We start from the raw sequence: 25,923 nt of genomic DNA on the forward strand, positions 1-25,923 counted from the left end.
TAGATTAAATGATGCAGTTTGTAATATCTTCTTTACTCAATAAAAATGATTTGTCGGAAGTTGTATCTGTCTGTATATAATAGCAGCATTATGCCTATTATGCCTATAATAGCAGCATTATGCCTATCTAAATCCCGAAAATAACAATAGAGTGAATGGCACTTCCGGGTCGTTCTACCTCCCGCATGCGCAGATTGCACACTCTGCTCTGTGATGACGTCGCGCGGAAACCCATCTATAGAGCTTATAGGTCTATTTTTCTTTTACGTCATAGGTTTCCCACAATCCCTCACACAAGTAAAGTCACCTCTGTGTTGTTGTTAGCAGTGACTGACAGTAAAGCCTCAACACAATGGCACCTCCTGTTGCAGTATCGCCCCTGATCAAGGTTAGTTGTTAAACATGTCATTCCAATTAGGTTCATTGCGTTCTGTTGCCAATAGACTTTATGGCTGCTGCGAGCTAGCTACCGAGCTAATGCTAACAAGTTAGCAGTGGGGGTGTGTGTGTGGAGAGAGCATGCAAACCCATTCAATGCACAGCACAACCTAAACATTACAGCAGATTGTATTTGATATAAAACAACGCACATCATTTCAGCTAATAGTAATCACTAGTTTTACCTGATTACGAGCCATTGTTGTTTTTGTTATTTTTAACAGTAAACACGATCATGCCTTAATTACTTTGATTGGTAATAATGATTTATGTCGTTTTCTCTGCAACAGACAGCAAGATGGTCAGCTCTTATTGCAGGCATCATCTATGGCAAGAGGCGATATGGTGAGATTCTCCAGGCCTGAGTTCAAGTTCAAACTTGTACACAATGTACCACTTACTACGAACACGAGGTCACACACACACACACACACACACACACACACACACAGTAAACAGGTGGAAAGTTGGTTGCTAGATGCACTGTTTTCAAAAACTTATATTTATCATCGCTCGATGGTCGGATTTCAAACAAAACATGACAAAAAAATCACCATGGAGTTTTGTATATGCCATTATTGATTACGTCTGAAATAGTAAGCTTATATAGAGTGTCTTAACAGCAATAACAAGATCGAAACACAGGAAAAGCTTAGGTTCTGGCACTGTATGTCTGGGCCTCTGAATAGATATATGTATTGATTGATTGATTGAATATTTTATTAGGCAAAAAAATTAAAACAGCACAGTTACATTTAAAATACTTTGTCTAACAGGTCCGTTCATAAAAGTCCTTGCAGACTTGTTTCCAATGAGGGCCTTGGTATTTAATTCATAGGCATATATAGTGGCACCACAGTTCAAATATCATTACAAAAATAAACAGCCAAAAAATATATATAACACTATGTACAACAAAAAAAATAAAAAAGAGGGGGAAAAAAATATATAGAACAGGGGGGGGGGGTCTGCTGTCTAACGGGAAAATGGTACTACCTCCACCTTTGGCCTCCTGAAAGGTGATTTTTTTTTTAAAGCTCTTTTTTAAATGAGCCCAGCGAACTGCATTTTGAGGGATGGAGTTAGACTATTCCAATCCTGGGTGGCAGTGCTGTAGAAGGAGAATTTGCCCATGTTTGATTTATGGGTGGGTGGTACCAAATTGTTGTTAACGCTCCCTCTGGTATTGTGACTGTGGGTGTCGCTAACCTTTTTGGAGGTATTTACTCAGATATGCGGGAATAGGGGGCATATCGGGCAAATTTGCATTTACAATTTTGAAGGCCAGTCCCATTTTTAGTTGTTTAACCCTGTCTTCCACCCTGAGCCAGCCTAGGCTGGCAAAATGGGTGGGAGAAAGGTGGGTCATGGGCCCCAATCCGAGGAGTAGCCGAATCAGTTTGTTTTGGGAGGTTTGAAGCTTAGTCTTCAGTGACACTGAGGTGTTGGAGTACCAGGAGGTGCAAGCATAGTCAAAAAGTGGTTGAATCAGGGCCCCAGAGAGGGTCCTGAGGGCCTGAGGGTTGACAAAAGAGGAAACTCTGCCCATAAATTTGGTTCTCTGGTTTACTCTTTTGACCACCTTTGTAGCCATGCTTTCACCTGTCAGGTATTTGTCAAGAACACAACCCAAATAGGTAATCTCTTCTTTGCTAGAGATAATTGTGTCATCGACTGTAGCCTACAGTCTGTCGACTCGACACACAATCTGGGAACCCATTCAGTTAAAAAAAAGGGGGGCGGGGGATTTAATAAATTCTTGGGGCACAACCTCCTTTTTTGTGTAGAAACAGCATCTCAGTTTGGCTCCTCCCCTTTCTTTGTCCACGTCCTCCTGGGTGCTTCTGTATTTATTCCTACTAACAACAACACTACATGACATGTTAATAAGGCAGTGGTGCTGACAGTGCAGAATCTGTCTTGAGAGATTAGTCAACACAATGCATGTCTATCAACAGTGATTATAACGAATGCATGTTATATAGTCTATAAACTATTTAGATATAGGTAACCAGATTAGCACTGAATAATGGGTCACTTGGGAAAACCTGGACATGGAAATGTAAATGTTTTATTTTATACCCTCAGATGAACTGAAGCCTATTGCTGCTGAGGAGAGGAAGGTCGAGGAGGAAGAGAAGAAGATCCGAGAGGAGAAAGAGCGCATTGCCAAAGAGCTTGCAGAGGGTTAGCATCAATCATCAAAGTCTTGCCAAGTCAAGAAATAAGTCTTATTCTGCTTCCCACATTATCATAGTAATACTAGATGCAGCACAGCTTTCCATTCTTCTCCATGAAGCTGAACAACAGAAGCAACTCATACTGTAAACCGAGCCTCAGTACATCTAGCTAGGATTTGGTTATCCCATGAAAATCGGGAAAGCATCTGTCATTTTAGATTTTTGCGGCCAAATACAAATTTGGGAGTCCTTGACCTGAAAAAGTTTGAGAACCACTGATATATAGTTTTTCTGAAAACTTAGGATTTAGAGGATATTTGTAGAATCGACCTCAGGTCAGTCAAGTTAAAATTATGTGTAACATTTCAGATCCGTCAGTGAGATGGACCCCACTCATGTACTTTCTATACTCTATAGGCTCACAATTTATGCCAGAGCTAAGAAATAGCTTCGTTAAATCTGTACAAATAATCTGATCTTTGTTGTTTTTGGTTATCTTTGCAGCAAGTGAAGATACCATTCTGAAATGAACCTGGAGAAGAGGTGGGCTTCAGCATGAAGATTCCCACATCGTTGTGTGCAATTTTCAACCTACCTTACTCTAATGCACCGAGGTGAAGATCAGGTCAATCCCTCTTGTTGTGGATGTGTTCACTCTTACCTTGAAGATGCATACCTTGTCTGGCCTACCACTGTCCATTATTTACATGTAAAAACTTGATGCTTTGATTCAGCTCTGTAATATCGCAACTGCAACCTGTACAATATTTTTTTTTCAGTTCATGTTTGTACTCAAAATAAAAACAGAACTACGTGGTCATTATTTTTTACTAATTGATGCTCGGATATTAAGTGGTGTTTCTCCTATTACAGTGAAGCAACTGCAATATTGTCTGTATGAGTTATGCACTACTTACTGTAGCAGGTAAGAGGTACACATGTTCTGGTAAATGTGTAAAACAGGAACTATGTATACATATGTATATACATAACTATATGTAGTTTTAGGGCGCGCTCCCACCGCACTTTTATTTTACCTCTGGGGCAGAATCTGCCAATGCTGTGTCAATGCAAATGCGTGGATTCTTGGAAAAAATCCGCAAGACCATGAATCCACGCATTTGCATTGACAAAGCATTGGCAGATTCTGCCCCAGAGGTAAAATAAGGGCGCGCTCCCACCGCACTTTTATTTTACCCCTGGGGCGGAATCTGCCAATGCTGTGTCAATGCAAATGCGTGGATTCATTGTCTTGCCAAGAATCCACGCATTTGCATTGACAAAGTATTGGCAGATTCCGCCCCAGAGGTAAAATAAAAGTGTGGTGGGAGCGTGCCCTGAGAGTGGTAAACTAATTTCCCAGTTTATAAAGGGTTTATGTGGTTATGGAAAACCAGGAAATGTCATGGAATTTGAAAACAGGCCTGGAAAAGTTTTGGAGATGTCATGGAAATAAGTTTTAAAAGCAAAACAAATGTATGTTATTGCAATCATATCTGAGATACCACATTTCCATACATTTCACACTTGAATCCAGCCCTTAATGCATTTCCATCACTTCTTATGGAATGTTTATATTAACTTATGACTTTCACTCCATTACATTTCAAAGAAAGGAAACACGGCTGCAATAAATGGATCCAGGGAGAAAACGTGGCAAAGTGTTGCCGACAAATTAAATACACAATTCGTCCAAAATATATACAATTTATATACAAGTCCATAAATATATAATTCAGTTAGGCTTAAACATGAGGAGTGCATAGTGAATATTGGAATTATCGTCTATCGTCTACTAATCTACAATGCGATAGCTTATTATATGCGCCATGCATCCAACCAATATGTCTGAGTCTGTGCTCAGGTCTGTGCTCAAGGAAACAAAAATAATATCCATGAATTCAATGCTTCATGGAGTGTGTAATTGATAGAAAATAAGTATTATTGGGGTGAACTATTCTTTTAAACGTCCATTGCCAGAGATTTGACATTGACATTGCATTGGGCGCTTAAAGTTAAATATTTCAAAAACTACACATTATTTCAAAGTAAAAATCTCAACCATGTATGTCCACAGTAAGGTGGAATTTTTAAATTGTAAGTCAAGTTTATAGGTTAAAGTATGAAGGAACAGCGAGTTGCCAAAGTTTTCAGATGTTTTAAAAGTTAAATATCTCAAAAACTACAAAACATTTCCAAGTAAAAAGTTCACGCATGTGTGTCCACAGTAAGCTGAATTATAAAAAAGTGTGAATGGAGTCTCTAGGTGAAAGTATTTTTTGGGTTTTTTTTAGGTGTCAAAATCTTCCATCGACCGCCATTATAATTTTCTGAACTTTTAAAGGAGTGTATTTCTAAAACCATTAAACATTTCAAAGATTCATTTTCAGGCAAACATGTCCACAGTGAGATGAACATTTGAAAGTTTGAATGGGTTTTATAATGTAAGTATGTACAACTAGTAGCCTGCCAAAGTTTGCACTCTTTCCCTTTAAATGTCCATTGCCAGAAATTTGCCTTCAACATTGCATTGGGCGCTTAAAGTTAAATATTTCAAAAACTACACATTATTTCAAAGTAAAAATCTCAACCATGCATGTCCACAGTAAGGTGGAATTTTTAAATTGTGAATCAAGTTTATAGGTTAAAGTATGAAGGAACAGCGAGTTGCCAAAGTCTTCAGATGTAAGTTTTAAAAGTTAAATATCTCAAAAACTACAAAACATTTCAAAGTAAAAAGTTCACGCATGTGTGTCCACAGTAAGCTGAATAATAAAAAAGTGTGAATGGAGTCTCTAGGTGAAAGTATTTTTTGTGTTTTTTTTAGGTGTCAAAATCTTCCATCGACCACCATTATAATTTTCTGAACTTTTAAAGGAGTATATTTCTAAAACCATGAAACATTTCAAAGATTCCTTTTCAGGCAAACATGTTCACAGTGAGATGAACATTTTAAAGTTTGAATGGGGTTTATAGATGTAAGTATGTACAACTAGTAGCCTGCCAAAGTTTGCACTCTTTCCCTGTAAGTGTCTTGTTCAGGGACCCTTTTGACACATTGCTGAGGCCTGGGATCGAACTTGGGATATATGGCTTGCCAGGCAGGCTCTCTAACCATAAGCCGGTGAACCATTCAGCTATGGCCACATCATCAGCAGAGATTCTAACGCAGTTCTACTCTGTAACAGTAAAGGGGTTTCAGGGGAAACCAGCAAAATGAGGAATAATATAATAAAAGACTGACTGTCTTGCTAATAAAGCGTCATGTCTCTCATTTTTTACAATGTATTTGATATTACCTTTATATAATTTAATAAATTATGCATTTCATCCTCTATATATTGTCCAGCAACCTTTATGATAAAGGCGAATAAAACATAGTAGACCCGTGGGAGACAGATTGCTCAGATGTCAAAGTTCCTGTGCTGGGATCCGTTCCTGTGCTGGGATCCGATCCTATGATCTTGTGGTCTGAAGTCAAGAGCTCTTCCGACTAAGCTAAAGCTGGGGAACAATGGAGCAGCTGCCTTACAAGCAGAAGTCACACTTTCAACTCCCACCCTCGCCAGGGTCAAAAACTTTATATTTGAAATCCGAACGTTTATGTAGATCAATGAACGGGTCCAAAATTGAGAAAGTGCAAACACCAGGTTGAAAGTTCATCCATGACGGTCATGACAGATCCAGACTGCACTAGCGATTTGTTTACATTCGACCGCATGGCTCATTTGCATAAGACGTTACCATATTGATTTTATCCCACTGTTGAGGGTTAGAGTTATGTTTTATATATTTTGTTTAAGACTTACAGTAGGCTGCCTTGCCCCACTGGAATACAGTGACTGATATGAATTAATAATATACTGGACCATACGTAAAATGAAGAGTGACATTTTATTACAAATGAAAATAAAAATAAGAAACAGTGCAGTAACAATACGTTTTCGTATAGCAGCAATTTTGCATGTACAATATAAATATGAATATATTGTCTGTCGGGCGGAAACCTCATTATGGCCAAAACTGTTACTTCTCAGCATAAACATTCTAAAATAGCAAAAACAGCAGATTGACGGAAAAAAACAAGACTCGTGCAACATAATTTGGCAAGACACACCATCTCCGGTTTACTTCCTGTATCTGCATAGTCTTGCGTCTCGCGTAGCTATCTGCGTGAAGTGGGCGGACGCCAACCTGCTTCCGGTTTCCTAAAAAGGCGTCCGCCCACTTCACGGTGTCATGCCGATTTTTGTTGCGCGAGTCTTGTTTTTTTTTTCCAGGACTTTCAAAAAGCGTTAAGCATTGGCCCCCAGGGGTCCTTGGGGGGGTTCCAGGGGGTCCCCAGAAAAATGTTATTATTAAATATAGATCTTTTATTGCTACTTTTACCTTTTTAATGGATCCTATGTAAGTAAAGCCTGATAAAAGTGTCAAACTCCCAAAATCTGGAAATTACATATACTCTGTTAAAAATGTCCTGGGGGGGGGGGGGGGGGCCCGGGGGGGGGACCCCAGCGTGGTCAAGAGTCCCCTCCTGGGAAAAATATCTCCTGTTATCGGACGGTCTGAGGTTGGCAGGTATGCTAGAGAGTGAGGTTCCATTAACTACCATAAATAACATAAAGTAAAGCAGGCTAAAATGATTATGTCAACCATAGAGTTAAAAAATAAGGATGTCAACCGGGGCAGGGACATTAGCTGGTATTATTATTATTATTGTTATATAAATACATTTGACTACAAAAGGCAAAAAGTCACGTGACTATCAAGTATTTTGGTCTCATATCGTTGCCGCGACACCTGCTGGCTGAAAAAAAGTCAATGCAGGGCTTTATAAACGGCACTGACAACATAATTATTCATAGCATATTTTTATTGTGTATATACATTATGTAGATACATTACTGATAGCATTCTATGTTGCTGGACAGAGAGGACAGGAGGATTTGAACTCACAACCCACATTGGGTGATGTAGACAGTGTCTTAACACAGTGACCTAACCAGCTGCCTGCTCAACATCTGTTTTCCTCCTTCTTTAACTAACAACAAACAAAATAGATATCAAGATATGCAGTTGTTTTTAAATACAGGTATGTCGTTGTTTGCTGTGCTGTTGCTTGTCTGGATTGTTTATGGAGACGTTTTGAGCAGAATGGAAACAGGCCTTTGGCTTTTTTGTGATGCATCCATTTGGCTTCTAACAGGTATCAAGTTTAATAGCTCACTGTGTAAAGACACTCTACATAGTTCGGCGAAAAGTCCTGGGTTCAAATTTAACATTAGGATTATCTACATTTTGAAGAATCTTTCTTTGACAATTTCTCAATACTTTTGAAAGTTTTAAACACAAATCTTTCTTATAGGGCCTTGTGAATATGTGTACTTTACTTTTTTTATTATTAAAACAAATGGTAATGTCCTTAAAGTCATGGAAATCCATTGGTCATTGTCGTGGAATTCTGGATCAATCAGCAATCGATGAGGCACATAGGAGTCGAGACAATATTGTAGGTGGTGGTTATGCTTTATGTACATGATATCATGGGGAGAAGTACAATAACACTCAATGTCAGTGAGCGGTACGGTAGTTCTGCCTTGAGCACAGGGCAGAGATCATATATAGTGTTAGCTGCTTCAAGGACAAACTGAACCATAACAAGATAGGCTGTATCAACAATAGCTGTTAGGCTAAGTGGAGACATCTAGGCTCTTACATACAAGCTGTCAAATATCATAATGTATTGTAGAAGTATTACAAGTGATGGTAAAATATAAAGGTTAGATATAAGCAGATATATTTCTTCCTCAGTCATGCATACACCCTGGGTTTGGTAATTTCACATGGTAAATCCACACTGTTTGGGTCAGTGTCTGTACAGTTCCATGAACACCTTCCCCAGATTCTTAACCTAGCCACACCAAACCTACGCGTAAACTTAGCCACACTAACAGAGCCTAACCGTAACTAAAATGGATATACCCATTACATCCACACTTACAGGGAGATCTATACGATGTTCCCCACCCTGTGGGGCGGTAAACATAGATATTCTGGATCTTCTACAGAGTAGAATCTACCCTGTAGATTTACCCCTCTGGGAAATACAGTACACATTTACCGGTAAATATATATTTCTGTTTTTCCACATTTACCTTAAACACACACAAATTTTAGATTTTTACACTGAAGAAAAAGCTTTCCTATATTTGTCCTCAAGTCAATTCCTAAATTGACATGTTAGCTTTTATCAGTGGATCAATTTTGATACCTAACATCTCTTTCATATAAAATCCGTTATTTTATCTGTCCTGGCTCTAAACATTTTACGGTACTTTCACATTTGAGGTGTTTTGCTACAGAAGCATATTTCTCATAACAAAATAAGTGGAACAGTAAAATAACCTTCAATTGCTTGATCACCAACATTAACGACCAAATGTACTTAACCCTGAAGTATAGGCTACTTAGTTGAGTGCCACAATTAGCCTGTCTACAAGCTTAACGTGTTTGTTGTTTAACATGTCGCGACATGTTGTGAGCCTGTAAATCTGCTATTTACGGCACACAACTAGGTATAAATGAAGCATTACAAGAATCAGAGCCATAATACCCAAACAATAGCCCTCAGGCAAAAAACTTGAAATAATCACAATTAAGCATTGTAACCATATTGGTCAGTTGATATGAAGTGGATGAAGCTTCAAATGACACCTACTTGCCAGTTTATTACCATGTCAGGCCATGCCCATTTCTTTTTTGTTTGTTTTCCAATGATAATTATGGTAGTATGTACTTTTCACATATTATTAAATATTTTATTGTTAACGATATTTATGGAGTTACATTTGTGTCTTTATTAACCAAACAAAAGAAAAACATTTGAGAGAGAAAAAATATAAACAGAGCAAAGAATAGTTTTGAATGAAAACAAATTAAAACAGCAAGCGAAAAATAATAATTTGTAAGCAAAGGAAATTATATAAACAGAACAAAAAAATATTTTTAATTAAAACAAATTAAAAACGCAATCAAAAAAATATATTTGCAAGCAAAAAAATATAAGATTTGAAAGAAAAGAAAAATAATTGAGAACAAAACTTTTAAAATTCAAGAGTAAAGAAATAAGGAAAAACTGTTTAAACTACATAAAACAAAATACTTAGTAAAATGTTTGGGAAATAAAATGTTTTTAATGTTTTTTTTCCTCATTTGCGAATGAAAGTTGTTTTTTCTGATTGCAAAATGCCTTCTCTCTCAAAACCTATGTCTTTGGTCTCGATTTTTTTTTCTCTCTCTTGGATTTGTTTGTGTGAGGGGTTAAAGTTCAGAAGGCGGGTCCTACGCTGATAGATGTAAGACACCTCTCCATTGGTCACTTGGAATCTGAGTGACAGCTCCCCCTTCCTTATGTAGCTTGTTGAATGCAGGGATGGAGGTGTGTTACGGCCAGCATGGTTTTTTTATTGATTGAATTATTAGCAGTTTGCAAAAAAAAACTAAAAAACATGAAAGTATAACGCAAGGTCAGCTAAGAGTATTTAAAACCCAAGAAAGATGACTTGTTTCCATTGGGGTCCTTTAAACATACATTTAAACATAAATAAGACATAAAAAACAAAAACAAAAAAAATATGTACAGTAAACAGTTTGAGTAAACAGATTGATGGAATACTTTATTAACAGTAGGATACAGAGGTACAATTGTACAATGATTGTTATAAGGATAACACAAAAAGGCTCGTTTCCATTGTGGTCCTCTGGGACTGAGGTCAGAGCTCCATTCCAGCTCTGGACGCAACACTATTCGTTACAATATTGAGCATTTTAGGCTATTAGCAATTCAGATGATTCCCTAATGTTAGGTTTCTGTTCTACTACAGTTTGTGATCTGTATTTAAAATTGTTGTATTGTTGTTACTGTTATAGTAGGCCAGTGGTTCCCAAACTTGGGATCGGGACCCTCAGAGGGGGTCCCCAGATTAGCTTAATGGGCAACATTGGTTTCTCTCTCAACAATAAACAAACCAACCTATACAGTATAAGTGTATACAGGGTAACACATTTCTAAAGTGACAATTTAATGACTTTTAAGACCTTTTTAAGGCATTGTGCGCTTGTAGTTCGGCTATTTTCACAATATTTATCTGTGGAACCGAGTCAAACTAAATCTAATGTCTACAATTTCAAGTGCTTGTCAGGGTGGGTGGTCCCCAGTTCAAGTATGATTATTTTGGGGGGTCCCCAGTTCAAATATGATTATTTTAGGGATTCACAGCCTGAAGCACACTATCAGACGAAACGTTTCCAAAGCAGTCTATCTGGAATGGGCCTGGCCAATAGGCCAGTCACTTCAGCCTTGCCTTAATTAGAATAACGAATATAACATAAAATAATGTAGCTTTATTTTATAATTTCAAAGGGTTCCGAGGCTGTGAATCCCTAAAATAATCATATTTGAACTGGGGACCCCCCAAAATAATCATACTTGAAGTGGGGACCACCCACCCTGACCCAGGCATTAGATTTAGTTTGACTCGGTTCCACAGATAAATATTGTGAAAATAGCCGAACTACAAGCGCACAATGCCTTAAAAAGGTCTTAAAAGTCATTAAATTGTCACTTTAGAAATGTGTTACCCTGTATACACTTATACTGTATAGGTTGGTTTGTTTATTGTTGAGAGAGAAACCAATGTTGCCCATTAAGCTAATCTGGGGACCCCCTCTGAGGGTCCCGATCCCAAGTTTGGGAACCACTGGCCTACTATAACAGTAACAACAATACAACAATTTTAAATACAGATCACAAACTGTAGTAGAACAGAAACCTAACATTAGGGAATCATCTGAATTGCTAATAGCCTAAAATGCTCAATATTGTAACGAATAGTGTTGCGTCCAGAGCTGGAATGGAGCTCTGACCTCAGTCCCAGAGGACCACAATGGAAACGAGCCTTTTTGTGTTATCCTTATAACAATCATTGTACAATTGTACCTCTGTATCCTACTGTTAATAAAGTATTCCATCAATCTGTTTACTCAAACTGTTTACTGTACATATTTTTTTTGTTTTTGTTTTTTATGTCTTATTTATGTTTAAATGTATGTTTAAAGGACCCCAATGGAAACAAGTCATCTTTCTTGGGTTTTAAATACTCTTAGCTGACCTTGCGTTATACTTTCATGTTTTTTAGTTTTTTTTTGCAAACTGCTAATAATTCAATCAATAAAAAAACCATGCTGGCCGTAACACACCTCCATCCCTGCATTCAACAAGCTACATAAGGAAGGGGGAGCTGTCACTCAGATTCCAAGTGACCAATGGAGAGGTGTCTTACATCTATCAGCGTAGGACCCGCCTTCTGAACTTTAACCCCTCACACAAACAAATCCAAGAGAGAGAAAAAAAAATCGAGACCAAAGACATAGGTTTTGAGAGAGAAGGCATTTTGCAATCAGAAAAAACAACTTTCATTCGCAAATGAGGAAAAAAAACATTAAAAACATTTTATTTCCCAAACATTTTACTAAGTATTTTGTTTTATGTAGTTTAAACAGTTTTTCCTTATTTCTTTACTCTTGAATTTTAAAAGTTTTGTTCTCAATTATTTTTCTTTTCTTTCAAATCTTATATTTTTTTGCTTGCAAATATATTTTTTTGATTGCGTTTTTAATTTGTTTTAATTAAAAATATTTTTTTGTTCTGTTTATATAATTTCCTTTGCTTACAAATTATTATTTTTCGCTTGCTGTTTTAATTTGTTTTCATTCAAAACTATTCTTTGCTCTGTTTATATTTTTTCTCTCTCAAATGTTTTTCTTTTGTTTGGTTAATAAAGACACAAATGTAACTCCATAGATATTAACCATGTGAACCCTAGCATCCCTATTAGGGGTGAACATTTGGTGAAAATAGCAAATCTACTAGCTTGTGACGTGAGCTTGTTGATCCGCTGTTTTCGGGAAAGAGATTTGGTGTAGTGGGGGAAAAGGAGGGGGTCTAGTGGAGACACCTGGCTCTTCCGGGCAAGGCAGTATAGGGATTAAGTGGTTAAACTGAACCTTTTCCTAAAAGAGGATGTGGCATGCACCTCAACACGTGGACAAGCTGCCTCCTTGGCGGAGGTCTGCACTCTACTGAGGGCACTTTCCTAGTTTACAATCGGAGTGTGTCACATACTGTACAGCCATTATAAACACAGTGACTGCCTTACACCTATGCATACTGTATATTAAAGAATGGTGTTTCTTTATGTTAGTCCAATATGCAGGGTTTGTGTTAAGTCTCCTATAGCTTTCATTTACTCTTTGCAGGGTTCAGATTATTTACTTAAGAGAACTGCACCACAATTAAACATTTGATGTGGTTAGACACCCAATGCCATATTGAATTTGACCCAAGGAAAAGTCTCTGCCATTATTGCTGTATTGAGACACTGATGAAAGCTGTTAAGATGCCTTTGTTTTCCCCCTACAGATCAAGCAAGACATTATGGTACCCAAAAGGTGATAAAGGCGCTAGGGTCAGTCTCGTGAGTCTAGTCTATCGTTTGTTTTGACACGTGTCAAGTATCCATTTTAATAGCATGGCCATGCAAACCTATGAATAGGTAGGGCTTATTCTTAGCATTCCTACTTGGCTCATTTCCGCAGTACAAGAACATCATAGGATTTATGAGATGGCCTGACCAAGGTTGGGACACATGACAGATTACATCACACAACACAGGGATTACAGTAATCTGAAAAAAGTAACTATTACAGTTTTTCAAGTAGTTTTAAGATAACTTTTATATATGTTGATTAATTGAATACCTAGGTCCTGTGTGTAACACATGACACTGAATGAATACTGGTTGGATCAGGGTTCAATTTGTAAAATCTAATAATTTAAGCCCTATACAGTATACTTCATATGACGAATATGAGAAATTAGTGGACAAAACAAGGTCATAACATCGCATTGAGATGTGGATTTCCCCCCAGACAATCGAACCCTGCATTAGATGATCTTTTTTTTTTTTTTACTGTAAACTGATTAACAATCAGTTAATAATGAATATGTTGCGGTAACTATATGCATACATATTGTAATGAGTTATGACATTTTATAAAGATGTATTAATATACAGTACTGCAAGTTTTTTTCTTAACCATTTTCCACCAACAATTGCGCCCATACTGGAAGTGCTATTTTGCCCTTTGTCTTTGTGGTGTGATAGTGACTTGTACCACATTTAAACCATAACAAAACTATATGTAAACAATGCATTTTTCTCTTCCATCCTATCAAGGGAGGTGGTTGCCTCTTCATCCTTGGTTTATTTTACAGTTAAGCATTGCCATAATGCATAAATCACTACTATGCCTTTCCACCTCATACATTGATCCTTATCTACACTGCATACCAAGCTGCCTCCTGAACTCATGTATTATTATCGAATTAACAAGCGATAAGCCTCAGTAGTGAGTGACTCAGATGGCTAAAATAATACACCTGTTGTGTGATGTAAACATTGGGCTTTTGCGTTGAACCATCCCTTTGAGACATGTGATGTGCTATTATGGAGCCCGACAACAATTACATAAAGCTTATATCAGTGTGGGCAGGGTTCAACAGCTTACAGGTAGGATTTAGTTAACTGGATTAGCCATAGATTTAAAAGCTGCATTTAGGTTTCAAGATGTGAAAATAATCAGTGAACTCGTCTGGCCCATAGGTATAAAAGGCTCACAGACAGGCATCCTGTCACAGTTGAGACATTCAAACAACTATTTGGAATTGGACGTTTCTGCCACTTGCTGCTACACTCTCCATTCAGGTAAGCTGTCGCTGCTTCAAGGGACTTGTTTAAATGTGATGCGATACTTAAAGCAGTCTACAATATTATATCTGATATTTTAGCACAGTTTAATGGAAAATACAGTGATTTAATGATCAAAACTGACCAACACATGTAATGTATAGTAAGTTTAAAGATAAGAAATCTATGGAAATGCACTAAATATAATGTTGTGGCAACTTTAAAAAAAAAAGAATAATCATACTGGGTGGGTCGCTTAAAGTGTACCTATTTTTGTGTCCTGTTCAGAATGGACTTCCAGATGTTTGCCCTGGTTTTGACATTCCTGGCCTGCGTGGAGCAAGCCCTTTCTGCCGGCTGTGTCGTCGACAGCTTCACAGTCAAAGAAGACTTCGAGCCCGCCAGGGTGAGTCCAAGAAGTTTAGTTAGTATTGCTTCAACGTTACAACAATATTAATCATATTTTAGCACATTCATTCATGTTCCTCATTTGTTTTATATGCAAATAAATTAAATAGTAGAACGATACCCTTGATATTTTCTCTGGCTGACATATTGTACAGATGGACATAACTGCAATCCTTTCTTGTTGTAGAGAGACTGTGTTAACTGTAATGTATGCTCTTGTGTGGTTGCAGTATGCAGGGAAATGGTATGCTCTGCAAAAGAAGGACCCAGAGGGACTGTTCCTGCAGGACAACATTCAAGCCGAGTACACCATTGGTGACGATGGAGCTATGGTGGCCTCTTCCCGTGGCAGGGTCACTCTGTTTGGGTGAGCACTCCTCACTAATCATCTCCTCATTAAAAATGTCTTTGAAAAGATATTTAGTAAGATTAAAACTGAAAAAGTATTGCTAATTAATGAATCTTAAAAAATATGAAATTGTGAAAATGTCCCTTGCTTGTGCACAATGGCTCAACAGATTCTGGGTGGTGTGTGCTGACATGGCTGCCCAGTACTCTGTACCTGACCCCACCGAACCCGGAAAGATGTTCATGAACTACCAGGGACTGGCCAGCTACCTGTCCAGTGGCGGTATGTACTATGTCTCATCATTTAATGAACACAGAGAGACACATAGACTGGCACGTGCACACACGCCTTTTCCCCCACACACACACACACACACACACACACACTGAAACTTCTTCCTCCCTGCCCCTCCAGGTGACAACTACTGGGTCATTGACACAGACTATGATAACTATGCCATTACCTACGCCTGCCGCACCCTGAAGGACGATGGAAGCTGTGATGATGGATATTCCCTGATCTTCTCCCGCAACCCCCGTGGCCTGCCCCCCGCCATCCAGAGGGCCATCCGCCAGAAACAGGAAGAGATCTGCATGGCCGGAGAATTCCAGCCTGTGCTGCAGTCAGGTATGCACGGATATGGCTTTTGCCGACACTGCAGCTTAGCTTCATTTGCAGGCACTTATAGACAGTGATTTGATGCTCTAATCCAGAACAAGTAAATGCCATGTCAAGAAAATAATCTGTGCTTCTGGTAGCATCAGTGGTAGACACTCAGCTAACCCTTAACGCTAGCATGATGGTCTACTGAATGAGTCACAGGCACTGCAAGTCACTCAATACTGCCAGAAATACTTCAAAGGTTGTATTTCATCACAAAATCTGATTTAAACTAATCCCCTTTTCACTCTTCTTTGTTTCCTCTCAACAGGAGCTTGCTAAATATGTCCCTTGGTGAAGGTTGTTGTGCAGCCCTGCGTTGTGCCAGTCTGGTCGTTCTGCCCAGGATAAAAACATCACCCATCAAAGATGCACACAGAAGATTATTGGACATGTTAAAGTTAGCCATTTAGAAGATAACGGAAACATCTGGGGAATGCAATTCAAAGCCTCACTCCCATTAATTGTTAAAACAAAACAAATCAATTTAATGCCAAATACAATTGAAACCTCAGGTGATTGACAGAATCACTTTGCACTATTGTCACAATGTTGGGTAACATCAGCATTGATCAGTTGGTTTGTGTTGGTGAGTGGTGACAATAAATTTTATAAAGAAATGTACAGTTGTCATGGTCCTTTGTCATTTAATAGCTTCCGGCATCACTTTTAAGCAAAATGTTATCATTTGATAAAAATAAAAAAGTGAAATGTTCTGACTTTTGCTCATCCATTGTGCAATGGTAAAAGTACACATTTATAACTTGAAATAAATGATTGCAAATCCAGGCAGTGATTTTGAATACTGATTACAAAAGATGTATTTGTACACTGTACAAAACTAATATAGAAAACTTTACAATGCACTTGACCCTGCACATACGCACGATAGCATGGTGCCGCCACAATAACTGGTGGTGAACTAAGGGTCCTCTAAATACCTCTCAGCCAGGGAATAGGGTCCTGGTCTGCCCCAGTAGTCCACAGCTCGAACCCTATAAATACCACCAACGTCCTTGTTTACTAGAAAATAAAACACATTATAAAGATGGTTTGAGATGTTCCATTATTCATATCTAGGATAGAGTGGATTAATATTATGTCCAAACCCATTTATAATGTTAACAATAACAGCCGTTTATTATCTCATAACAGTGCATACATTCTCAACAGGTGCTTGTTATGGAATGTCAGAAGCATTATTAGTAATGGCAGGTACATGGGACACAACACCATGATGCTTTACAAAATCTAAGTTAGTATTCCATCAAATGATCAGTTTTCCTACCATTTACATGGAAATTAGTTTTGCCAAGGATGAAGAGGCAATAAGATTACAGTCTTTGATTTTGTTATCACTTCCATTCTCACAAATTATTTTCAATATCAGAATCCTGAAAGAAAACTATGTTGAGCTGAAAGTGACGTAGTCCCTGTTTATGTTAAAGGATAAGTGATATGTTTTGGTGAACAGGTTAAAGCACTATATTCTGATAGTAATCAGAATATAGTGTCTGTCTCTCTAGCTCTTTGATAAACAGAAAATACATTTTCAGGCACTGTAGGTGACAACATTTAAGCCAATCAGGAGAGAGTACCCATTTATCAGCTTAATTCTTATAGTGTTCCAGTTCCAATTTTGTCTGCTCATTTCTTTGTGTCATCACTTCCAATTTCACTTTTAATCTGTATCCTAACTGAGTTCTCTATCCTGATTGGATAACAGAAAATGCATTTTCTGTTTAATAAAGAGCTGGAGAGGGATGGAACAAACACTCTATAGCAATGAGTACTATCAGAATATAGAGCTATTTAACACCTTCTTTTTAAACGAAGAAAATCACTCACCCTACCTTTAATTCCAATTTTCATTCGAATTTCATATTTAAACTGTTTATTCAAAGTTCTTACCAGGCGAGTAGACATAGGAAGTGAAAATGGTATTCCGGATGTTGATTCTGTGGTATTCCTTGTCATCCTTGGCAAACTCCACTTCAAATGTCTTGATGCATCTATAAAGGCAAATTGACATTCTTATTTGTGAACACAACACCTCATTCTTTCAAAAGCTTTAATTTCTCCACAATATTGCACAGTGAAAGGGGTGAAAAAAAACACAAGTATATTCTGTACACCTACTTGGAATCAACACAGTGATCCGACCAGACAACCAACACTTGGCCCTTGGTGATCCTGATGAAGCGTAATCCATTAACCTGATGAAAATAAAATAAAAACCTTTTAATAAAATCAAACTTGAATGATCCCTTAACACTTTAAGACCTGAGGCCGACGTAATTCAAAATTATTCAACCTTTTTCAAAAACTTTTTAAGATGTTTTTTAAAAAATCAAAAATAGCAGATGTACAAGCTCGCAGCGTGGCACGAAGTGACGCGCTGTGAGCTTGTATATCTGCTATTTTTGAATAGCCAACGCTAAAATCTAAAATGACACAAATGCTTTCCAGTTTTAAACGGGTTAAAAGAGGAAATTTGGCTGTTATAGCAGCCAGTAGCAGGATACACAAATGGTATAGTTAGTTAATCTATACAGAATTAGACATCTTGATTTCTTGGCATCTGTAGGCTGTTGTAAGATAGTACTGACCTGGTCTGGTGCGGCGCTGGGCTGAGCGCACACATGGACGAGGAGAATGGAGGGTACAGGGAGCTTGGCCTTCAGCGTCAGAGTGTCCCCTGCAGGAACCGGTAAGGGTCCATCAACCTGAGGGTCCTAACAACAACAACAACATTAACCACTTAAACCCTATATACTTCATTGACTGGGGTCTCCCACAGGTCTATACATGGACCCCTCATTTTTTACCCTCTACACCAAATCTATTCACCGAAAATAGCCGATCTACAAGCTCACAAATCTGTAAGATTGTACTGTAGATCTGCCATTTTCACCGAATATTTGCCTTTGTTATAACATGCCCAGAATATTTTTATTTTAACACATTGGGTGCCAAAACCGTATATATACGGTTTTGCGCATACTAACGTTGAGTGCCAAAACCGTATATATACGGTTTTTTTTTCCTTCACAGCAACAGGAAATATCACTCCTACAAGATTTAGACTCCAATCCACCTCCTGGTTAACTTATGACTTCAAAAACCTGTATCTCGGCTCCTGTGCACTTTTTTTTTTTACAATGTTAATTTAACTTTTTTGAACTGGCTGCAACTATGGAATGGATTTCCGAATGTTTTAAATTTTTCCCCCCCGATTGTACGAGACCTGTATGTGTGTAATGAGGGGATCACCGTGATGACGGTGATCACTGAATTTTTTTTGTGACTACTTGAAAAAGGTTCAAAATGTTTAAAAAGTCCTGGCACTCAAAGTATAATATTTTAATAAACCTCTGGCACCCAATGTGTTAAGAGACTTCTGAACTGAGCTTTCAGTGTAACTTATATCTAGTAGGTCTGCGCAACAATTCCGACCATATTAAAATATTACATTTCATTTCATGAAGAATACTCAATGTATTTTTAAATCAATAGACGAGAGATGTTATCTGAACACATTATAGAGTTTGTTTGAAAAATACCTCTTTAGTCCTGAGCTGCCTGAACTGCTCTGCTGAGGGGTAGTCTGGACTGCCCATACTTTGCCACAGCCGATATGGGTTGGTTATGTTATTGTCCAGGTAATATGTGACATACACAAGCCCTATGTGGACAAAGACAACATGAACATAATGATAAGTTTATTATTTATTATTATTACTATGTAGGTGTATTGTAATGTCCTGCACCCAAATGGGAGGACCTATAGTGAGGGAAACTGCAACACATTTGCTGGTTCTGTTTTAATTCACCATTCATTTCCCCACATGGACACTTTTTGAGTATGCATTAAACTCAGTTAAAGCTTGAACTTTCGTTAAACATCGTCTTTCGTTATTTCATGTCAGCTTAAACACATGAGTAAGATATTTGGATGGGAGCATGCACACACAGACATTAAAGTACTCCCGGACATGGTCACATTTCTACCAATCCAGCCCACAACCTAAAATGAGTTTGGCACCCTGCCTTAAACCAACCCTTTAGTCCTGCCAGTCCTTTCAGTGAGATGGTGATGTCATCAGTCTGTGTGGAGGTGTGGTTGTCATCACTGTTGTACACCAACACGGCTGCCTGCCAGCTGTCTGAGGTGCCTGGTACCAGAGGCCTGTGAGTGCTGGCCAGAACTCCCAACGTGCTGCAGTTCCTATCTCCTCTTGAGTCCAGTACCTGAGCCAGCACTTGTGTCTCACCTTTAATATGGAGTCACACACGGAAAAGCAGTGGTTCAATGGGTGTAGATATCCATATGTCCATAACACTCGCACGCACATGCTTGTACGCCGGGTCATAAATGACCGGGTTGTCACATCCACACCACCCGCTCCTCTCCAAAAGTGTAACTATCATGCATACCGAGCACATAACCCAAAAGCCTGCATAGTTTGGGCGGCACTGGGCACAAGTATGGACTAGTTACCATATAAAAATAAACGGTAACTCGCACCAATACTTGTAACTGATCATCTATTGGATTGCTATCACTGCCCTGTCCTTATCCTACAGTTCAAAGCTCCTCACCTAACAGAGCCAGCAGGCCCATGGCGGTGAGGACAGGCTTTCTGATCATCTGAACATGCGGAGGGTGGGTGTTGTTGACCTGGAAGCGTGCAGTCAGGGTACGCTGTGTGAAGGGGTAGGGGTGGTAGCTGAGGAAGGCATTGTCATTGCTCAGCAGTGTGTAGTTGACGGTGCTGTTCCGGTCAGCCATCAGCAACTCCTGGTGCTGGGAGATCACCTTTTGACAGAGAAATATACTCCTACTTGTCATATTGTCAAAAGTAGGATACCCGTAATTTTCGCACTATAAGCCGCACCTGACTATAAGCCGCAGCAGCTAAATTGAATGTTTGGAACGTATATAAGCCGCACTGGACTATAAGCCGCGGGTGTAAAATCCATAGATTTAGGAGGTCCCCTAGTGGCCGTTAGCTGTAAAATTACATAGATAAGCCGCACCGTTATATAAGCCGCAGGGTCGAAAAATGGGAAAAAAGTTGCGGCTTATAGTCCGAAATTTACGGTAAGTGCGGTGGCACCAATGTAGCCTGGGTTAAGCATTATATCCCCTCAGTAGCTCAGTGGGTATTGACTGCCACAGCAAGGGTAAGAGAGTTGATTCAATGATAAAATATAGGTACATTTTCAATTTTATTTAGATTTATTTTTGTTGCAGCCAAAATGGATGATAGCATTATCATGGAAAGATCAGACTAAGTATTGGTAAATGGCTGTTTAAAAGAGCCGTCTATACTCTTACCCTTACAAAAGATCACATATTCTATTAATGGAAAACAAGAGATAAAAAAGGAGTCCCTTTGTAAACTATTAAGAAAGCCTCATTTGGAAAGGACACTGGGTCAATGGAGTGACTCTGAAGAGGATTGACAAGCTTGTCTTCTATTCACAGGATGAATAACATGTGGACTGTATTAGTATGATGAAGGTGAACATTGGTAATTACTGAGAGATTTTTTTTTGTTTTTATTAGATTTTTTGTTTCCTGTACTCATTTTGTTTTAGAATTTTGTCTTTTGTTTTGTGGCTTTATTTTGTTTTGTCAATTGTTTGATTGTCTTTATATGTTTAAAATAATAAAGACAGTGTTAAAAAAACAATAAGAAATACAGTTCTTATCAATAGTGAATGACTAATACTTCACAATCACATCTATCTGTACCACTGTTGAGTTTTAGGGGTTATTGCTCGGAACATACTGTATCAACATAATCTCTTCAGCATACTCTTCTCTATCTACAGTATCTGTACCACTGTTGAGTTTAAATATTGCTCGGAACATACTGTATCAACATAATCTCTTCAGCATACTCTTCTCCATCTATCTGTACCACTGTTGAGTTTAAATATTGCTCGGAACGTACTGTATCAACATAATCTCTTCAGCATACTCTTCTCTATCCAACAGTATCACACGTTAATTTGTCCCATTACCTTACCTTGACCACCATGGCTGCATATGTGACATCAGCTCTCCATGTCTGAGGTCTGGACCAGCCCACCAGTGGGTCAGCCTCGTCATTGTAAACAGGGAGGCTCCGGAAGAGAGGGAATCGCTCCTGGATTTCCCTTACTGTCTGCAGTTCCTGCTGCAGGATCGGCAAAGAGTATCCACCTCCCTGGAAGACAAGCAAGGTTGTACACATATCATGGTATGAAAAATAACAATAGGTGTACCTAAACTGTGCAATCGTATGTAGTGTCATTTTCCCCCCCATGTATTCTATCCTGGACTTACATAATTACCAAACAGTTGAATCATTTTTCAAACCTGCATAGTAAGACCGGCAATCTCACCTTCTTATGCAGGGCGATGTAGTCAAGGCGGACGCCCGTCTCTGCAGTGAAATAGTTGGTGCCATTGTAGCAGTGTTGGAGCATGGCCCAGCAGTACGGTGAGTGAGGAGGAGAGTGGCAGGAGTCTCCTGGACCCCCAAACCTCAGGACACTGTTGGCTGCCCGCAGGCCCTCTGAACAGGCATCGTAGTAGTTCAAGAACCCTACAAATCGTGCACAGTATGTGTTTCATAGGTCAAATAATACTGACACAAGCCATTCATTTGGGTTCCGGATAGCTCTGTAGAGCATGCCACTCACTATGGGTTAGTGGTTCCATTTACTGCCATGCTCGATGGTTCTCTTCCTACTGAGATGCCAATAGGAAGAATTCCCTAAATGGTGAATATTATACACAAATATATATACCCACAATGGGTTTTCTTTTTTTCTGGCCAGTGGCCACAACTGGTACATGAGTCAATATAGTGCCATAACAGGTTTTAACAGTCTGGCAGATATCAACATATCTGTATCTGCTGTATACAATAAAACACAGCCTTATCAAGACTGCAGTTCTGCGCTTACCTTGAATTGACATGGTGATGTTGTCAAAATCATGGTTGTTGGGCTCATTCCAGGTCTCAAAATTCCACAGAGAGACACTTCCCAGGCCATACCTGTCTATATAAAGTAGAATCGAGTAAATCTATAAAATCAAGCCACCGACAGCATTCACACCATAAGGCACTGATGATGCCTTCAACCCTGAAACATTTGTTATTGTTAATACTTTCTCTTTGCAAGTAATGAGATTTAATAAGATCCAAGTTTCATCCACAACATTTCTTGGAGATTTGGTTGACTAAAAGTTGTGGAAAGAACATCTAATCTAATTTATCCATAATAAAGTAATGAAATCCATTGATATTAGGAGAAAATATATATTGCCTTGGTTCATCAGGGTCGCTCTCACTCTATACTACAGCTTAATATACTCATACCTCTCGTACTGCAACATTGTATGGGAAAGTACAGTACCTATGCTATCAATGCTTTTCACAGTTGTACTCACCAATGTACCTCTTGGCTGTGAGGTAGACCAGGTTCCTCCACTCATTCACCTGTTGTTTGGACTCGAAATCTGTGAAGTAGTTGGAGACGCTGCCCATGAGCTCAAAGCCTGCAGCACGATGAAGAGATGGAAGTAGATCATTTGAAAGGAACAGAAGTGTTTTTCCCCTCGCAACTTTTGATTACACTGCCTAAAAGCCACACAATTAAATCGCGTTTATCGCAATTATTTGTATGACAATTAATCGTCAAGTACAATTTCATAATCGTGACAGCCCTATTGACCATACCACTGTACAGTACTGTACCTGGCCGTAGGCCATTGACCCTCAGGAGCTCCACGAGCTGATCCAGTTTAGTGAAGTCGTACTGGACTCTTCCCTCAACGTCTCTACAACACACAGTCCACAAACAGAGCAACACCTCAAAATCCTTGCTGTAGTTAAAATACTGCCTTGCTTCTAAATCAAACGCCACACCTTGTCGAACATTGACTTACGTCCTTAATATTATGTTTGTTTGCAAATAAAACTGTCAGATAATAATGCAAGCAAATAATTATTGCTTTATTTCTATAATGCTTTTTGCAGACATTTTCAACATGTTTTACAGGTAGGTAGGTACAGACCATTAACTCATTCAAAACCGGGAAAGCATCTGTGTCATTTTAGATTTTTGCGTTGGCTATTAAAAAATAGCAGATATACAAGCTCACAGCATGTCACTTCGTGCCGCGCTGCGAGCTTGTACATCGGCAATTTTTTAAAGATCTTGAAAATGTGAGAACTATAGATTTAGAAGGCAGTTGTAGAATCTGCCTCAGGTCTTAAAAGTTAAAAGCAAGTAAAGACATGAATAATACACAGAGAGAAAGAAAGACAGAAAGACAGAAAGAAAGACAGAAAGAAGGGGGGGGGGGGGCTGGGAGAGTAGAAACCCAGAGACAGCTAGCAAGTTTGACATTTCTAGTTCCTAGAGAGAAAATATGTATTCATGAGGCTCCACTTCTTCCACTTACTGTGCGGAGACCAGCTCCAGCATCCAGTGTATCCTGACCTGCTGGATGCCTCCATGGGGAACTGAACCCAAATAGGCCAAGTTCAGCTCCTGGTCTCTGCTCAGGTCAAACAGGTGAGCCTGGGTGTGTGGGAGAGGGGGGCTGAAGGAGACATGTTTTGGTTTAATAATACTAAAACGGAAAGGACTGTAACATCAGATGAATGAATGGTTAGAAAAAGGATAGAGGTACAAAGTTTTTAAAAAAAACACCACAGTAGCCTTGGATCAAGAAAGACTATCATAGATGTATTTTATCGATTTTTTACATTTGCATATTATGATTGTCTTGGTCTTTACCCCCTTGTTGTCACTGGACATCCGCCCGGTAAGTCCGTATTTCTCCGAACATGTACACATGCAAAATATAAGGTAGCCCCCGATGTTAACTCGGCATTCGGAGTCTTTGTGCACTGTATTAGTCGGTATTTTCCAATAGATATGCGTTTTAATCCCGTCTGTGCCTGAACGCCATCTTTCCCCCCTCGTTTACTTGTTTACGTTGAGTGTAATATCGGCTTTCACCTGATGCGCCCCGCCACTACCGCCCATTGTGGAATACAGGGCACTTCCGACAGAATCCCACACAGACGGGATTAAAAATCATATCTATTGAAAAATACGGGCTAATACAGTGAGCAATGTTTCCTAATGTAGAGTTAACATCCGGGGCTACAGGGTCAGACCTTTATATGTTGTTGTTTTTTCATGTATGAAGAAGTACGGGCTTTCCGCCCCAAATCTCCAGTGACATTTGGGAGGTGCAGCCCAAGACTATCATAGATACGAAAATACATCATCTATGATAAGTCTTGATCCAAGGCTAACACCATCCTAGACTAGGATTCAAGCACCCACCAGAACCCTGTGCTCCTCCAGAAGTGTGTCAGGTCTCTCAGTGGTCTTCCTACATCTACTGTAATAACATGTGAGGATGAGGATGCTACAGTGATGGTGATATGCTTCAATAACACTAAGACAAACAAACTAACCGCTGCTACATGCTTACTAACGAGCATGTTTGAAATGGTTAGCTCGTCAGCTAGAAAACAGTGCGAAATCATTATAACTGCGAAGTTGAATCGCAAAATATTTGTCAGCGATCATATTGTCTCCAACTATGTGTCAACAACTACAATAATATACGATCGATCGTTGTAAAGTTCCTACATGGCAAAACAAAAACACAACTAAAGTGAAGTCAGCTGAGCAGTGTTGCCAGATACTACGAGAGAACTAAGCAACTAGGTCTAGGAAAACAAGCCCAAAAGAAGCGATTAGGCTAATTGAAAATAGCAGATCTACAACGGGTCGCGATGCAACGCGTTGTGAGCTTGTAGATCTGCTAGTTTCAAAAACAAAAGAATGATCTCTAAAAAAGGGAATCAATTTTGGAACATTTTTGAAACATTTTAACAACTCAAATCTTGTATGGGGGGGGGTCCCTGCCTGGCACAAAATATTTTCAGATGGGAGGGGGGTACAACATCGTACGTGGACAAATACATTTTAATTTGGGAGCCCTTGACATGAACATGTTTGAGAACCACTGGTTTAACATTAGGAAACAAGCCCA

At 38.9% G+C, this 25,923-nt stretch overlaps 3 protein-coding genes across 3 annotated transcripts; 2 read left to right on the forward strand and 1 right to left on the reverse strand.

The window, feature by feature from the left end:
* Nucleotides 1-274: 274 nt before the first annotated feature.
* On the forward strand, nucleotides 275-3,438 carry atp5meb (ATP synthase membrane subunit eb). The gene is made up of 4 exons (XM_080432422.1): nucleotides 275-388; nucleotides 729-783; nucleotides 2,527-2,625; nucleotides 3,123-3,438. Exons 1-4 carry the CDS (start codon nucleotides 353-355, stop codon nucleotides 3,146-3,148), a joined length of 216 nt encoding a protein of 71 aa, XP_080288548.1. The 5' UTR covers nucleotides 275-352; the 3' UTR covers nucleotides 3,149-3,438.
* A 10,734-nt stretch (nucleotides 3,439-14,172) lies between these two features.
* On the forward strand, nucleotides 14,173-16,462 carry LOC308088810 (purpurin-like). The gene is made up of 7 exons (XM_080433393.1): nucleotides 14,173-14,248; nucleotides 14,342-14,443; nucleotides 14,714-14,831; nucleotides 15,064-15,200; nucleotides 15,352-15,464; nucleotides 15,597-15,809; nucleotides 16,114-16,462. Exons 3-7 carry the CDS (start codon nucleotides 14,715-14,717, stop codon nucleotides 16,122-16,124), a joined length of 591 nt encoding a protein of 196 aa, XP_080289519.1. The 5' UTR covers nucleotides 14,173-14,248; nucleotides 14,342-14,443; nucleotide 14,714; the 3' UTR covers nucleotides 16,125-16,462.
* Nucleotides 16,463-16,589: 127 nt separating this feature from the next.
* On the reverse strand, nucleotides 16,590-25,542 carry idua (alpha-L-iduronidase). The gene is made up of 14 exons (XM_080433392.1): nucleotides 25,206-25,542; nucleotides 24,310-24,450; nucleotides 23,600-23,682; nucleotides 23,293-23,400; nucleotides 22,806-22,901; nucleotides 22,239-22,441; nucleotides 21,881-22,060; nucleotides 20,445-20,661; nucleotides 19,904-20,116; nucleotides 19,406-19,527; nucleotides 18,452-18,577; nucleotides 17,982-18,058; nucleotides 17,754-17,854; nucleotides 16,590-16,865 (listed from the first exon to the last, which is right to left on the reverse strand). The coding sequence occupies exons 1-14, from the start codon at nucleotides 25,409-25,411 to the stop codon at nucleotides 16,765-16,767; spliced, it is 1,974 nt and encodes a 657-aa protein (XP_080289518.1). The 5' UTR covers nucleotides 25,412-25,542; the 3' UTR covers nucleotides 16,590-16,764.
* Nucleotides 25,543-25,923: the final 381 nt, after the last annotated feature.

The sequence above is a fragment of the Gymnoscopelus braueri genome (genome assembly GCF_963280865.1).
Source record: "Gymnoscopelus braueri genome assembly, chromosome: 7".
In the NCBI taxonomy this organism is placed as follows: domain Eukaryota; kingdom Metazoa; phylum Chordata; class Actinopteri; order Myctophiformes; family Myctophidae; genus Gymnoscopelus; species Gymnoscopelus braueri.